The 16,268-nt window shown below is 34.9% G+C and overlaps 1 protein-coding gene across 2 annotated transcripts in view; it reads right to left on the bottom strand.

Annotated features, from left to right (window-relative positions):
- Positions 1 to 16,268, bottom strand: part of ASB3 (ankyrin repeat and SOCS box containing 3) — a 118,955-nt gene that overhangs the window by 33,536 nt on the left and 69,151 nt on the right. For both annotated transcript variants that reach the window (XM_036925930.2, XM_057497212.1), the window contains exons 4-7: positions 8,213 to 8,325; positions 7,489 to 7,624; positions 4,891 to 5,068; positions 2,590 to 2,787 (exon numbers count right to left, since the gene is read on the bottom strand). In XM_036925930.2, coding sequence (XP_036781825.2) covers positions 2,590 to 2,787; positions 4,891 to 5,068; positions 7,489 to 7,624; positions 8,213 to 8,325 — 625 coding nt within the window. The remainder of the gene's footprint in view (positions 1 to 2,589; positions 2,788 to 4,890; positions 5,069 to 7,488; positions 7,625 to 8,212; positions 8,326 to 16,268) is intronic.

Here is a 16,268-nt window from a genome sequence, read left to right as displayed (position 1 = left end):
ATTGTTGAAATGACAATAAGAGATTTAGAATACTACACGAACTTAGTTGACACAGCAGCTGGAGGGTTTAAGAGGACTGACTCAAATTCTGAAAGAAGTTCTCCTGTGGGTAAAATGCTATTAAACAGCATTGCATGCTACAGAGAAATCATTCTTGAAAGGAAGAGTCAACACATGTGTCAAACTTGTTTTCCTGTATTAAGAAATTAACACAGCCACCCCAGCTTCAGCAACCACCTATCAGTCAGCAGCCAACCACAGTGAGGCAAAGCCCTGTACTAGTGAAAAATTATGACACACAAAAGATCAGATGATGGTTAGCAGTTTTCTTAGCAATTAATATTTTTAAATTAAGATAGGTACATTTTTTTAAAGATATAATGCTATAGCATATTGAACAGACTACAGTATCACATAAACATGACTTTTATGTGCACTATGGGGAGCAAAAGATTTATTTGGCTTTCCTTATATTAATATTCATTTTACTGTGATGGTCTGAAATCAAACCTGTACTATCTCCAAGGTATGCCTGTATTCTGCTTCACAGGATCATGTCAGATTAGCAAAACAAATACATCTAGGACTTTAATTACTCTGATTCACATAAAGAAATGCTAAGAATAGATTAAAAGTATAATAGTGCCTATAAAACTAAAATTTTATTTTTAGGCTCATAACAAGTCTTTTAAATAAAAATTTCAAATGGTAAATAACCTGAAACACAGCGAATACCCTACTTGATAAAATCATTTTTAATTTTTCTTTTTCCCCCAGCTTTATTGAACTTTAATTGACAAATAAGATTGTATGATGTTTAAAGTATAAATGATGATTTAATATATGTATATATTGTAAAAGGATTCCCCCATTGATATAACACACCCACTGCCTCACACATTTACCTTTTTTTTTTAATTTTGGTATCATTAATATACAATTATATGAGCAACATTGTGGTTACTAGATTTTCTCCATTATCAAGTCCCCACCACATACCCCAATACACTCACTGTCCATCAGCATAGTAAGATGCTATAGAATCACTACCTGTCTTCTCTGTGCTATACTGCCTTCCCCGTGCCCCCCTGCTACATTATGTGTGCTAATCGTAATGCCCCTTATTCCCCTTCTCCCTCCCTTCCCACCTACTGCCCCCCAGTCCCTTTCCGTTTGGCAACTGTTAGTCCATTCTTGGGTTCTGTGAGTCGGCTGCTATTTTGTTCCTTTAGTTTTCGCTTTGTTCTTATGCTCCAAAGATGAGTGAAATCATTTGATACTTGTCTTTCTCTGCCTGGCTTATTTCACTGAACATAACACCCTCTAGCTCCACCCATGTTGTTACAATGGTAGGATTTGTTTTCTTCTAATGGCTGAATAATATTCCATTGTGTATATATACCACATCTTCTTTATTCATCTACTGATGGACACTTAGGTTGCTTCCATTTCTTGGCTATTGTAAATAGTGCTGCAATAAACATAGGGGTGCATATGTCTTTTTCAAACTGGGAAACTGTATTCTGAGGGTAAATTCCTAGGAGTGGAATTTCTGGGTCAAATGGTATTTCTATTTTGAGTTTTTGGAGAAACTCCATATTGCTTTCCACAATGGTTGAACTATTTTACATTCCCACCAGCAGTGTAGGAGGGTTCCCCTTTCTCCACATCCTCGCCAGCATTTGTTGTTCCTATTCTTTCTATGTTGGCCATCCTAACTTGAGTGAGGTGATATCTCATGCAGTTTGAATTTGCATTTCCCTGATGATCAGTGATGTAGAGCATCTTTTCTTGTGCCTGTTGGCCATCTAAATTTCTTCTTTGGAGAATTGTCTGTTCACATTCTCCGTCCATTTTTTAATCAGGTTATTTGCTTTTTGGGAGTTGAGGCATAAGAGTTCTTTATATATTTTGATGTTAACCCCTTTTCAGATATATTTACAAATATATTCTCCCATACTGTAGGATGCCTTTTTGTTCCGCTGATAGTGTCCCTTGCTGCACAGAAGACTTTTAGCATGATGTAGTCCCATTTGTTCATTTTTTATTTTGTTTCCCTTGCCCAAAGAGATGCATTCAGGAAAAAGTTGCTCATGTTTATATTCAAGAGATTTTTGCCTACATTTTCTTCTAAGAGTTTTATCATTTCATGACTTACATTTACCTTTTTTTTAAATGAGAAATTTAGTTCCACTCTTTTAGTAAATTTCAATTATACAATACAATTAGATCCTCGGATCTTATTCATCAAATAACTGAAAGTTTGTTTTAATTCTTGAATTGTTTTGAAGAAAAAGGATATCAGACAATTCCTGCATTTAATTTAATACATTGAAAGCATTCCCTAAAACTGCTACCATGAAAATATAATCCAGATCTAAAGAAGGTAGGACAAAACCCTGATATTATCGCCTCATTTTTACTATACTTTGAACAAGGAGCATCATAGAGGGTTTTTTCTGTTTATTTGATTTTTTTAAGTTAGCAATTTAGCATTTAGGTATAGTAAGTATTATCATAAAAGAAAGTCACTTGGCAATACATCTTTTATATACCAAAAAAGAATGAAAATACAGCAGATATACATACTCCTTTTGGAAAGCCATACACATGGGAGAACTGAATCCAAAGACAAGGCACATCTGGGCATCTGGGCTGTAGCCATGGTGGAGTAACAGTTCTAAGCACTCATGATGCCCTCCAAACACTGCTGAGTAAACAGGGCTCACTTTATCTGGCTCAGTGTCACAAACCCGGCTCGTAAGTGGTATTAACAAGTCCAAGATTCTGCAGGTACACAAATTCAGGAGCATTTAATGTTTTTACATATACATGAGTGTCAACATTTCTACAGCACATATTTTAAGAGACACCTACTGACTGATTTAAAGAAGTCTTTCTGTCTTCAGTGTACCTTCTATATATATTAAATTATTACAGGCTATATACTCCAAAATGTTATGCTTATTATTGTTGCTTAATGCAAGGGTCCTTAAATATATCTGAAACCAAATTAAGTAATGTTCCTACAAGTAAATAGATGACATGTTGTCTTTTTTAGTATTTTTACTATTTACCTTACCACTATCACCCTACTCACCAAAATTCCAATTTTATGTTAGATGTTTTAGGATCTAATAATTTAAAACTTCATTAGACCAAATATAAATTTATATCAAGAAAATTAATTATTTTCCTTCTTAAAGTACAAACTAAAGTTTCATTTTTCTAATAAAAACTTTTAAAGATCGTAGCATGAATAGTATTTTCATCAAGAATAAATGAAAATTTCTGCTAAAATATTGTATTCTCTAAAAAGAATATGAGCTTTTTAAATACAGAGGAAGATTTATAAAGAAATTGGTTACTAAATAGAGAAAGTCCTTTCAAAAATCATTAAAACATAAGTTCCTACATTATTTATAAACTTACCTCTGGCACTCAGCTGGAGGAAAATGGCTAATCAACTCTTCTGAAATTAAAAATAAAACTATAGGGATAGTGTAAGCCAGGAAATCATCCCTCTTTCTGAGAAAAAGAAATGCAGGGCTGCTCAAAGTATCTTTATTAATATTCTTTCTCTTTGCTACTTTACCCTAAGGTAAGCCTAAGATGATAATATTTAAGGAGAACTTACATTCTCAAAAGGGGATACCTATGAAGTAGTTTATAGAGGAAATCATCAGTGGCAAATAGAATTGTTAAAACTGAGAACAAATGAGGACAAATTCCCAAGAGAGTTTTAGCATCAATTTAAAGCTCAGAGTATAACTGTACATAAGATGTATGTTTAAATAAACAATCAAGAATTAAGAAAATTATCAAATTTTAAAGCATAAGGATTTTGATAAAACAATCTGTTTAGTCTCTTAAATTTAGTAAATGTGTTTTTTTTTTTAATGGGTCGGAAAAATTTACTCTTCAGCAAGACACACATGCTTACAAGTATCTTTAAGGAAACAGTAAAACACCATGCCACCTAATGACATAATAACCAAATTACAGAACTTATTTCACTACATAAACACTAAAGTAATGACCATTTTGCTATTCCTAAATTAGTAATACCAATAATAGTTATAAAATTTTTTTATACAGTATAATTATGCTTCTATGGCTTTAAATACATATTTTTAAAAAATGTTCAGTGCTAATTTATGTTAAGATAGGCTGCCTATCTTAAGAATCAGATAACAATTATTATTTTATAATTATAAGATAATAATTCTTAAGAATTAAGAATTTGATAACATATTCTCATAGGTATATAACCAGATTATTAGCCTCTAAGACTCCTGTAATACCCAATTTTAGGGAGTTGTAAGTTTAAGTCTCTCTCCAGAAAATACCTATAATTTCATGGAAAATTTTGGCTAAGGAAGAAGAGTAACAGAAGAGGGAAAAAGTACTGGGTTGGACTTGAGATTAGATAAAGGAAAGTCCAGTCAAAGTTCAAGATGGGGAGAACCAGCCCACAGAAATGAAAGACTCAACTCCAAAAGGGGTCACAAATGCAAAAGCTTTCTGGGGTCAGAGAGGTAACATATATAAGTTGATTAAGGCCATCAAACTGCTATCTAAAGATACCTGGAATAAAACTGGAGAGTAGTAGGAAAGTAAGGCTATAGCTTAAGAAATCCAAGGGAAGATTTACCCTGAGAAAGCCCCTGGGGTTGGCCACTCTAGCCTCTGCCTCACACTAGATAAGTGCAAGACTGCAGGAGCTGGGGATGACAGAAGGGACAGATATGGTGGTAGATCTAGTCACCCAACAGATTTGAGAGAAGAAAATACAAAGGATTTTGCCTAGAGGTAAAGGTTCTGGCCCAGAAGATTTATTCTTCATTACTTTTTAATTATGAGACCATTTTTTTTTCTTTTATCACTTACTTTGAATGGCCCATTTGTGCAGCTGCATGAATAGGTAACTGCCAATTGTCCTCATTACAGTAAAGATCAGGATCTGCCCCATTGGACAGCAAAAGCTCCACACATGCTGTGTGGCCCTCTTGAGCAGCAATGAACAGGGGAGTAGCTTTGTCCAAGGCTTGACAATTGACATTTGCACCTAACACAAAATAAAACAATTAACAGATAATCATCATTTAGAAAAAAAAAAAGGTAATTAACATGGATTTCAAAGCCGCTGCCTAAAATGGGTCTCATAGTACAGTTTATTCCCCTCTGTGGATATTGTTATTTACACATATTGATTTTCCTAACTTGTTGGTAATCATTTAGTTTTTGTAAGAAAACAAGTGATTAATATTTTATAATTTCTTTTTAAGCTAAAACAAAAATCTTATTCAATGAAGGATTCATTTCATTCTAATTCCTCCTCCAAGCACTCTATGGGTCCAAAACTAATTGTTTAAAAAAGAAAAATGTAAACCATCAAATACGGATTAACATTTCTAAAAGTTACTGAAAAAGATTAAGAAAAAAACCTGAATTATGAGACTATAGATACCAGTAATCAATTCAGTCTAAGATTTATGAAAAAATTTCCAGTAACTATGATATATACGGGGGCTATTCCATAAAACTAATATTGTCTATACTCCTCATTACAACCCTTTTCTTCATGACCACTGCATGATAAATAGAACCTACAGTAAAAGGAGAAAGGTCTATTTAAATGGGTTTCTAAACTCATTTTTAAAAAGAAAAAATCTAATCAGTCATTTACATGACAGTGTATAAAATGATATGAAAAAGTTGAAAGTGACCTCAATTTCTGTGAAGGCTTTGAAAATAGCAGATTTCCCCCAACTTTTCTCATTGGCAAATGAAGTGTTAAATATGCTAAGTATGGTGTTATTACATGGCTATGATAGTTTTTAAAATTCTGGAATACATCTCAGTGGAAAAATCATCATCATTATCAAGAGGAAAAGACTACCTTTTATTTAAAAAGATGTTCTATAAATATACTTTGAATAAACCAAAAGCCCCAAGATAGTTAAAAACTATGTAAAACACAAATAGTAAGTTAAAGAGTTTATGGAACCTTCAGAAATTCCAACTGGACAATCAACATATCTACCCAAGTAGAATTTTCTTGACTTATACAAGGTGGGTGCTTCCCTTACTGTCGATCTCAGAAAGAAATTAACACTAATGCAGAGAAAAGACTAAGTCAAGAAAGAACCCCTACTTAACTTTCTTTTTAAAGCAACATTTCATTTTAATTGATAATATCAATGCATCAGAAAGAATAGGGGATCAATCCCTATAGGATTAGATGTAGAAAAGTTGGAAAAATGACAGCTAATTCACTGAAAGTCATTTTAAGGAGTTAGAAACATATATGGTTACATTGTGAACATACCTACATACCTCTTCAACTTGCTGTTCATAACTGTTCAGAGAAGAGAAGGAAAAAAAGAATAAAGCAAAACAAACCAGGTACTTAGCTTTCTAGATAAGCCTGGCATAAGGAGTCATTAAGGTTCAGTTTGACCTCTTGTATTCTAAATATTAGTTACATGCTCATAAGTTGAAACTTAGGAAACTTGAAGCCATAAAATGAATCAGGACAGCCCTCAGGAAGGTACATCATAGAAGGAGGAGGAAGATGAGAAGTCAGAAGGCCTGAGTCCAACCCCTGATTCTGCCAGAAAATACTTTCCAGACCTTTGGCAAGACACATAAACACTCAGGGCCTGGTACTGTAATCTAAAAAACAAATGTTTAAATAGTCCCTCTCAACTCTAAGACTTACAGACTCAAAATCTGTAACAGGTATCTTCATTTGGCACTTAATGTTTCTTTTGCTCCCTACCACAACTGGGGTATTTGAAGGTTTGTAAGGAGAAAGCAGAAATGAGAAAATATGTACCATGCTGTCTAAATAAACTTTCTTTTGTATATTTGGAGGTAATTTATTGAAAGCCTAGTTATTATAAGATATATATGAAAAGCCTAGGTATAAAAAAAAAAAATTGCCTGGTGGCAAATCTGGTGTATTTCCTTTCTGCTCTTGACTATCCGTATTTCATCAGGTTAGCACTGTAAGCACATACACAATGTTTGGAGGAATTTAAAATGTAAACATGCTTTGAAATAATCCATTTAAATAATCATCCAGTTAATCAAAACATATAATTCAAGGGCTTAATATACAAAATAGCTATCTAATAAATTAATTAGGCCTAAACTAGTGTATATCCTAGGAAGTTGGAACTGCTCAGGTCCCTTTAAGAAAGGACAAGCCCATCAGTCAACTTGCCAACACACCTGCCTTAGTGATAGATCATTATGAACCTCCTCATGAATTAGTAGCTGTACACTCATTGCGTTGTATTAGTAATAGACACTTAGGAACCAGGCTTATCAATCAACTGTTATGTACCCTTATTTACCACTAATATAAAACCACAAATTTCACAACCTTAGTTATATCTGGTCAAGAATTATTCTTCCTAGAAAGATACAAAGTTAAAACTCAAGATCTTAACAGTACAAAGGCTAATGGATTAATCTTACCTGATGAAATAAGTATGTTCAAGCTTTCTAGCTTGCCATACTGAGCAGCCACAAATAAAGGTGTGATTCCAAAGTCATCCTGGCATTCCTTGTTTGCTCCTTTCTTAAGAAGCAATTTTATGACCTCAGCATTTTCCTAAAGCACAGATTCATATTTTAAATGAGAGAAAAGAAAACAGAAGGTATTTCTTTTCTTATTGTCAGTTTTTTTTTAAATTCTCACTAAAGGAAAACTTTAAAAATAAATGCATTTGCTGGATATGAAGGAAGCAGTAAACAATCAGATTGTTCTATACCTTTAGCTAGCCCATTAAACATAAGCAGATGAAACACTGATCTCTAGGAATTATAATGCTTATATAAATCCTGCAAAATTAACTTGCTACCCAAGCCACTAAGAAGTTATCACAGTTTCTAAACACACTACTATAAATAAAATTAGCCATTGTTCCTCATCAATTTATATCCCAAATATTCTGATGGCCTCTTAACTATGCTATCAATATTTTAAAAATTTAGATAATCCCTGCAGCCAAAGCTGCTGGAACTACTAGAGCAGTTGGCTTATTCAGGATGATCATTAGCATTTAGACTGCCTCTTCTGTACTGCACTAACCATCATAAATCACAGGCAACTAGGAAGCAAAAACTGTATAGAAATGTCATTTTAAAAGGGTAAAACACACAATTTACATGGAAATGAAATAATAAATTCAGAGGTTACCTGAAAAGTACCCTGGTGTAAGGCATTCCATCCACACATAGAATGAGACCCATTAACATTTGCTCCATGTCGAAGCAACAGCCTTAACACATCTATATGTCCACTTTCAACAGCTGCAATACAGCAGTCAAAAAAATTAATGTCAGTAAAAAGGCATGTTTGTAGGACTGGACACTTCGATGATGTTCTCATCACTTATTCACCTCAGAACTCACAGTCCTGTGATCATTCCTATCAACGATCAAAACACATAATCCCTATGCAATGCCAACACATTTATTACAATTGTCTTAGCCCAAACCCATTAACATAGACATCCTTTCTGTGCATATGCAAAATTATTTTCAATCTTAATTTAAAAGATACAAGGGAATTGGGAGCAAAAGGCAAACCTTCATTCTCTCTGATAATGGAAACAATATATTTCTATTTTGTCAAAAATGCAATTGGGAGGGGGATGAGTTGAACATGTCAGAAGAAACAGCACCAGTCTAAAGAAAGTCTCAAAGGATCTAAAGGTGTTATCATTACCATTTAATCACAAATGACATTTGTCACTGACAACTAAAAGAGCGATACTGCAAGTTCAGCATCTCAGGTTTTACCATCATCAACAACAGTCATTGTTAAAATGAAGTTTTCGTATCAACCAATGAAAATACAGTAAAATCTTGCTTACATAAACTAAAAGGAGACTCCAGATAAACCAGACTGTTGTTAAAGAAATGCATGTTACTTAATTACAGTAACTGAAACTAATGGTTCCCAAGTTGCTGCTAAAGTAGATTCTTTGAAGGGATAGTTTGCATGCCTATAGATATCAAAAAATCATTTGCCCTTTTACTAGTTTCACCAAATTATTCTGCTTTGTTTTACATATCTAATTTTACATTAGCCTAAGGTATGTGTGGTCTAATATCATGAACATAATACAGTTTACAGATTCTACCTAGTGTGCATGAACATAGATACAATATTATTACATTGATACAAAAAACGAGTGGGGCTAAGCTTTCCAGAATGTTATCTACCACAAAACTTTGCTGTGAAGGTGGCAGTAATTCTGGAGGAGTTAATAAACAAACAGAACACTAGAATAAAGCTATATAGTACTTAGTAAGTATATACACACACACACCATTAGCAAAAAAGGTATACTGTAAATGTTGTAGGTGTGAAGGTAATATAGTGCCTTCTTGGAATTTTAACTTTGGGGAAATATCAGTATCTATAGGAAGAGAAAGAGTGGAGATGTATAAGAAGGTATGACTTCATATGCTTCGTAATGAGAAAAGAGCTTTGAAAAACAGTAAGATTTTTTATTTCATTTCAAGCATACAATTATTCCATGCCTTATAGGAGGAGGCAGGAAGTAAGAACCAACAACTCTCAGTCAAAACTTAGAAAAGCCCTAGAGATTTCGATCAAGGGCCACACTTGAAAAATGCTAATATAGAAGAAACAATAAGGAACATAAAATACTTAAAATACTTAAAATCATAGAACAAGAAATCATAATTGTACTCATTATTATTGAAGATGAGTAACATGATGTTGATGTTCTATTAATTTCATATATAGAATTTATACCAAAGCTTATTTCCTCCATAATGACTGTCATAAGTTCTTTAATCAAAAATTCTCTTATCCTGGGAGGTTTCAGAAATTTAACCACCCATGGTTGAGCTAGTACCACTCCTGCCGAAGTTTAACATAACTAAGATTATTTCTAAGTTAACATTCAAGGGCATGTTATCAGGAAAAGAACAGTTTTTCAAGCTAAGTTATTTTTCTATAATCAATCTGAAGTCAATCTAATTTTGGGTGGAGGTAATGATAGAAAAGGAACAAAATCTGTTTCATATCCAATACATACATCATTATCAGTGATTGCTGGCAAAAATCATTCTAGAGCCAGACTGAGTTGAAGATTATCAGGTTGTCAGTGATGATATAAGAAGCACAGTGAAGATAAGTTTGTTTTTCATGAGTTAGGCTGACCTTCTAAAAATGAAAGTCAAAAAATTTTTTGTAATTATTAAATACACTTCTACAAGTCAAAGAGAAAAACTGCTTTCACTTTAACATCTAAATTTATTATTTAATAAATACATTAAGATAACTGATTTCTGCATCTCTAGTGAAAACATTTACCAATGGCAAAAGAGTGAAACAGACACATGAGATGATAAGCAGCATTTTTATAGCTCTTGCTAATTTCAAAATAAAGCAAATTTAATGGTTAATAATTAAGAAAGAGTGGTTTAAAAAAGTATATTTACAGCTTGTATCTATTACCTAGCCCCTCCTTTGGAAAAGGTGTCTTAATTTTTGTCCTTAAATAACAAGTTACCAAATTGGATGGAGAAGGGAGACCATCCTATATCAACATATGTTATGCTTCAATACAAATGTATTTAAGAAAAAAAAAAAAAGAACTAGACTTGGACTTCCTATTTCTTGGCCTCCTAATCCAATATTAATAAAGTATGCTCCATGAGGAAAGAAACTGTGTCTTGCCCCCTTCTATGTCCAAGGCCAACTGCTTACAGAAGACAGGAAATAAATAATTGTTGGCTGGATGAATTTTTAAAAATGCCTAAAAGAAAATAAGATTCTCTCTTTTTAAGAATATACTCCCTCCCTCCCCAGACTGAATAGACTTTGGAATGACACTACTGGATATGACAATATTACTGGTACTAAACTAGCTATTTTGCCATAAACTATCATAAGAGTGGATAAAATATGTAAGGTAACTTTTTCTGGCATTAAACAACAAGCAGAAGACTGTCATTCCTGGGAGAAGGGAAACACGTGAAGTAAGCCCCCATGATCATCTCAGCTCTCTGCCTAGGAACATTTCTGGATTATGGTACAGTAAGCTGAAGTCCAGGCAGAATAGGGTAAGACTGAGGAAAGAGTACTTCATGCAGATTAGAATCCAAGCAGCATACAGCAGTCTGCTAAACTAAGGAGACAGAGACTGGAGTTTAAGTGGTTAGAATATTTGGGATAAGGCCCCAGAGAAAAGAATCCTCTGCAGAGAGGAGGCCTCAATATGGAAGTTCTCCAAGAATCCTTAGCTATAGTCTGAGCTGCACATGTATAAGGCAAGACAAAGCTTACCAGAGAACTGCTAAAGGGTTAAAAATAGGACAGAGATAACTAGAGGTCAAACAGTACTGATGCAATGGAATACGAGTCAGAGTGGTGAAACCACAAGCTATTACTCATGAACACCCTGGGCATCCAAGTGAGACACCCAAAAGACAGAACTCTAGGAGTAAGGACCACACCTGAGAGTACTCTAGATCTGCTCTAACTAAGCCTAAAATGAGCCCCGACAAGATCAGAAAGGAGGCAGAGGCTGGGAGTTGACTCCCAGCAAGTTAGACAGGCCTGGGGAATATCTTAAACTCTCCACAGATCTAATCTAAGCATAAAACCAAACCTTAACAAGTTCAAGGTGATAAGTTAGTAAATGATCTACCTATTACTAAAAAAGGGAAATCAACATTTCTTAGAGGAAGATAACAGAATTCAAGTCTCTATAACATTATTCACAATATTCAATGTCCAATATACAGGTCAGAAAGTGACCCCCAACAAAAACTGACCCCAAGATGGCCCAGATGTTGGATTTAACAGATTAACTAAAGCAGCTAGTCTAAATATGCTTTAAAAACTTAAGGAAAAGATATCCAAAGATTTTCTTTTAATATATATAGTTTACAGAAATGCTTACACAGGGGGATCTAAGCAGAGAAATGAAGCCACTAAAAAAAAGAGATAACCAAATGAAAATTCTAGAACTAAAAAAAAAAGAAATGGATAAGCTTAAAAGATTAGAGCTAGTAGAAGAGTCAGCAAACTTGGAGACATCAATATAAATCCAAACAACTGAGAGAAAAAAAGACTAAAGGAAAATCAACTGTGTATCAGGGACCAGTGGGAGATTGAACAGTCCAACATATATGCAAAACATATATGCAATTGGAGTCCCGGAAGGAGAAAAGAGAAGAGTAAAACAGAAAAAAATATATTTGAAAAATGGCTGAAATTTCCAAAAATTGACTTCAAAAACAAAAGCCACATTGACTTATAGATCACAGAAAATCAGAAAACCACAGTGCTTTGAAAGAATTCACTCTACTTCTTATGACTTCATATCTTATGTTAATTAAGGATGACTATATAAACATTCCTGACAGCTCTAAGAATTTAAGTGATTATAAAAGGGGCTGCAAACAACAAGCCATTGCAATCAACTTAGCAGCTATAATAGTAGTTTAAAATTTTTTTCAGCATTCCTATTTGGACTTAAAATCTATCATCTTACCATATCCCTCAAGATTTTACAGTAGTAAATTAATTAATCCAATCATTCAACAGCAACAGGGACTGTACTACAAGGGTTATAGCAGTCACCTAGATCTAGAGAGTATTTGCCTTCATGGAATGTCCATTCCAGTGGGACAAATAATAAGCATATAGATTAATAAATTCTGATTAAACTTTCTGTGGAAGCAATTAACAAGGTAAGGTAATAGTAAGTGGGAGTGAGACTGCTACCTAGAAAAGGTGGCAGAGATTATCTCTCTGAAACAGAGGCATATGAACAGAGAAATGAAAGATAAGAAGCAGTAAGCCAGGCAAAGAGGAAGAAAATTACTCCATACAAAGGAAACAAAGTGTAAAAGCAGTGACGTAGGAAAGAGTTGGGTAGATTTGAGGAATAGCAAAATGGCCAGTGCAGCTGAAGTGTAAAGTCTGGGAGAAGGAAATAAGGTCAGGGCGGTAGGAAAGAGCCAAAATTTGTAGGCCAAGGTAAAGAGTTTGAATATTTTTTTAAATTTTATTTATCTATCTATTTCAAGGAAACATATTTTTAGCTGGACCTACGTAGGAACATCTCTCTCTTCACCCTCATCTGTGAGTCCTTCCCTCCTTCTCTGTCTCTCTGTGTGTGTGTGTGTGTGTCTCTCTCTCTCTCTCTCACACGCTCACTGTGTTGTACCCACACTCCTTCGTTGGCCTTACCTCAGTGGTTCTTTCCATGCTTTCAGAATGCCACAACTAAGAGAAATTCTCACTGAACAAGCACCTAAAATCATTACTATCATATCATAATATCCCATTCCTCCATATCACATATCAGATTGCAATAATTCACGTGTACTTGTACATTATAAATTCCCCATCAGATTACAAGATTAACTCACTAATATATATCCTCCACACTTAGCAAAGAGCTTAACACATACAAGTCACTCAATAAATATCAGATGGATGGATAGAAAACAACAAAGGCTTTATACTGACTAATCACTTAAAGAAAACATGAACATACCATCAAGAATACTGAAAAAATAGAAATGAACAAAGGGAAAAACACTATTTGTAATTAAGGCTAAGCAGGTTTCTTAAAGTGAACAATCAGATCTTTAGTACTACACAGGAAAGATAAACCTGGATATGGTTCAGACAAAACAAATAAAATCTAGAGGAACTGTTTATTTGGAACTTATAAACTAAATGGGACATTAACATAATGAATTATTTTATTCCTATAATCAAAATTTAAGCCATAACTTGTAAACACATGAAAAAATAAACATCATTAGTCATGAGGGAAATGCAAATCAAAACCATGATATAGCACTTCACACCCACTAGGATGGCTACAATCAAAAAGATGGATAATAACTAATGTCATCAAGGATGTGGAGAAAATAAAGCCATCACACATGCTGGTGGAAATGTAAAATGGTGTAGCCACTTTATAAAAGTCTGGCAGCTCCTCAAAAATTAAACATAGTTGTCACATGACCACTTCTAGACTTTCCCACCCAAAAACTAGAAAACATATGACCACACAAAAACTTTTACATAAATGTGTGTAGTAGGATTATTCCTAAAAGTCAAAAAGGGGAAACACCCAGAAGTTCATCAACGGATGAACGGATAAACAAAAGATGGTATATCCAGACCACTGAATACTATTCAACGTAAAAGGCAATGAAGTAATATATGCTACAATATGAACCTTGAAAACTCTATGATGGTGAAAAAAAAAAAAAGACATAAAAGACCACAAATTGAGTGACTCCATTTATATAAATAAGTAATTCCACAGAGAAAGAGTAGGTTAGTAGTTGACGGGAGCTACAGGGGAGGCATGGGCAGTGACTGCTGATAGGTACAAGGTCTCCTATGACCAGTGGTCTCTCTTCATTCTGTATTCTCTCTCTCAGTCTGTCTCTCTTTCAAGATAGAAATGTTTCTGCCAATAGTTCTTTTTAAAACTTTGTGGGTCTACTGTGAATCTTTAGGTTCAATTTAATAGGTAAAAGCCACACTCACAAATATCTTTGAGATAAACCCTTGTCTGCCCGGGGCTTCTGCTGAGAGGCAATACCCTTAGGATTCTTAAAAGCCCCAATTTTTGATTGGGTATATCTGTGAACCACACTCTTAATATCATAAAATGTTTTACCTGACTGAACACTACCCTGAGGCACCACCTTGAATCACTCAGAAATTTTTAACAAAGTACTTTATAGTCATACCCAAGACCTTACTTTTATACCATGTTTTCCTGACAGTGCCCTAAATTTAGTATTTACTTGGAAGTCTTAATTCTTCTTCCCTTAAGTATTTTGCTCTTAGTGGAGACTAAGAACTTTCAAAACCATAAAGTCCTGGCTCCTTTGTGTTTAAGTCTTTCCTTTAGTTCACTTCTCTCCTCTCATATATTTTCTTTTCCCTAAAAGTGCCTTTCTTGCTTACTCTATTGGAAAGTCATCACTTAAATGTAGCTACCAGAATCCTGTGGCTGATCAGCATTAATTAAAAGTGGGCAAAGAAAGATTTAGTAAAATGTGTTAGATTAACTGGTTAGCAGTTTTTAAAGGAATAATGAACCAAGATCCAAATTTTTCACCACACAATAATAAAAAAGAAAAGAAACAAGCAAGGAGAGGTATCAATTCAAAGAAAAATTAAAATTCAACTTTTGTCAGATGCTAGTAGTATAACTTTCTAAACCTTAAAGCTATAGACACAGTCACAAAGTAAAAGATGAAGGGGTTTAAGCAAACATACACACCATACAAAAACACAGAAAGGAAACAAGTGTTCAGGGAAAAAACATTTTTACCAAATGTAAAAACAAGCTTAATAATATAAAGAATTTATAAAAATCAGTTAGGAGGTAGGCGTAAGATGGCGGCGTGAGTAGAGCAGCGGAAATCTCCTCCCAAAACAACATATATCTATGAAAATATAACAAAGACAACCCTTCCTAGAATAAAGACCAGAGGACACAGGACAATATCCAGACCACATCCGCACCTGAGAGGACCCAGCACCTCGCTAAGGGGGTAAGATACAAGCCCCGGCCCCGCGGGAGCCGAGCGCCCCTCCCCCCAGCTCCCGGCGGGAGAAGAATAGGCAGAGCGGGAGGGAGACGGAGCCCAGGACTGCCGAACACCCAGCCCCAGCCATCTGGGCCAGAGTGCAGGGCCCTCGATACTAGGAAAACAGGGCAGCAAGAACAGTGAGCAGGCACTGGAGGCTGGGCGACAGAGGACATAAGAAAAGCGGGCGACCATTTTTTTTTTGCTTTTTTGCTGTTTTGTTTTGGCGAGCGCTTTTTGGAAGTCTTAAAGGGATAGGGACCCCAATACTAGGGAAACAGGGCAGAAAGACCGGTGAGCAGAGGCCTGAGGCTGGCACCGGAGAATAAAGAAAAACGAACGACCACCTTTTTTTTTTTTTTTCTTAATTAAAAACTTTTTTTTTTTTTAATTTAAAAATTTTTTTTTCTTTTTTTTTTTTTTGGTGGTCGTTGTTTTGTTTTGGCGGGTGCTTTTTGGAAGTCTTAAAGGGGCAGGGCGGGTCACTTAATCCAGAGGTAGGGAATCCGGGATCTCTGGGCACCCTAACCCCTGGGCTGCAGGGAGCAGGGAGGCCCCTTACGGAGATAAATAGCCTCCCAGCAGCTCCTGCTCCAACGCGACTCCACCATTTTGGAGTAGCTGCCCGAGCTAGG

The sequence above is a fragment of the Manis pentadactyla genome, chromosome 2 (assembly GCF_030020395.1).
Source record: "Manis pentadactyla isolate mManPen7 chromosome 2, mManPen7.hap1, whole genome shotgun sequence".
Classification (NCBI taxonomy): Eukaryota; Metazoa; Chordata; class Mammalia; order Pholidota; family Manidae; genus Manis; species Manis pentadactyla.
The sequence above is the reverse complement of the archived record's forward strand: the minus strand, read 5'-3'. Positions and strand labels throughout refer to the sequence as shown.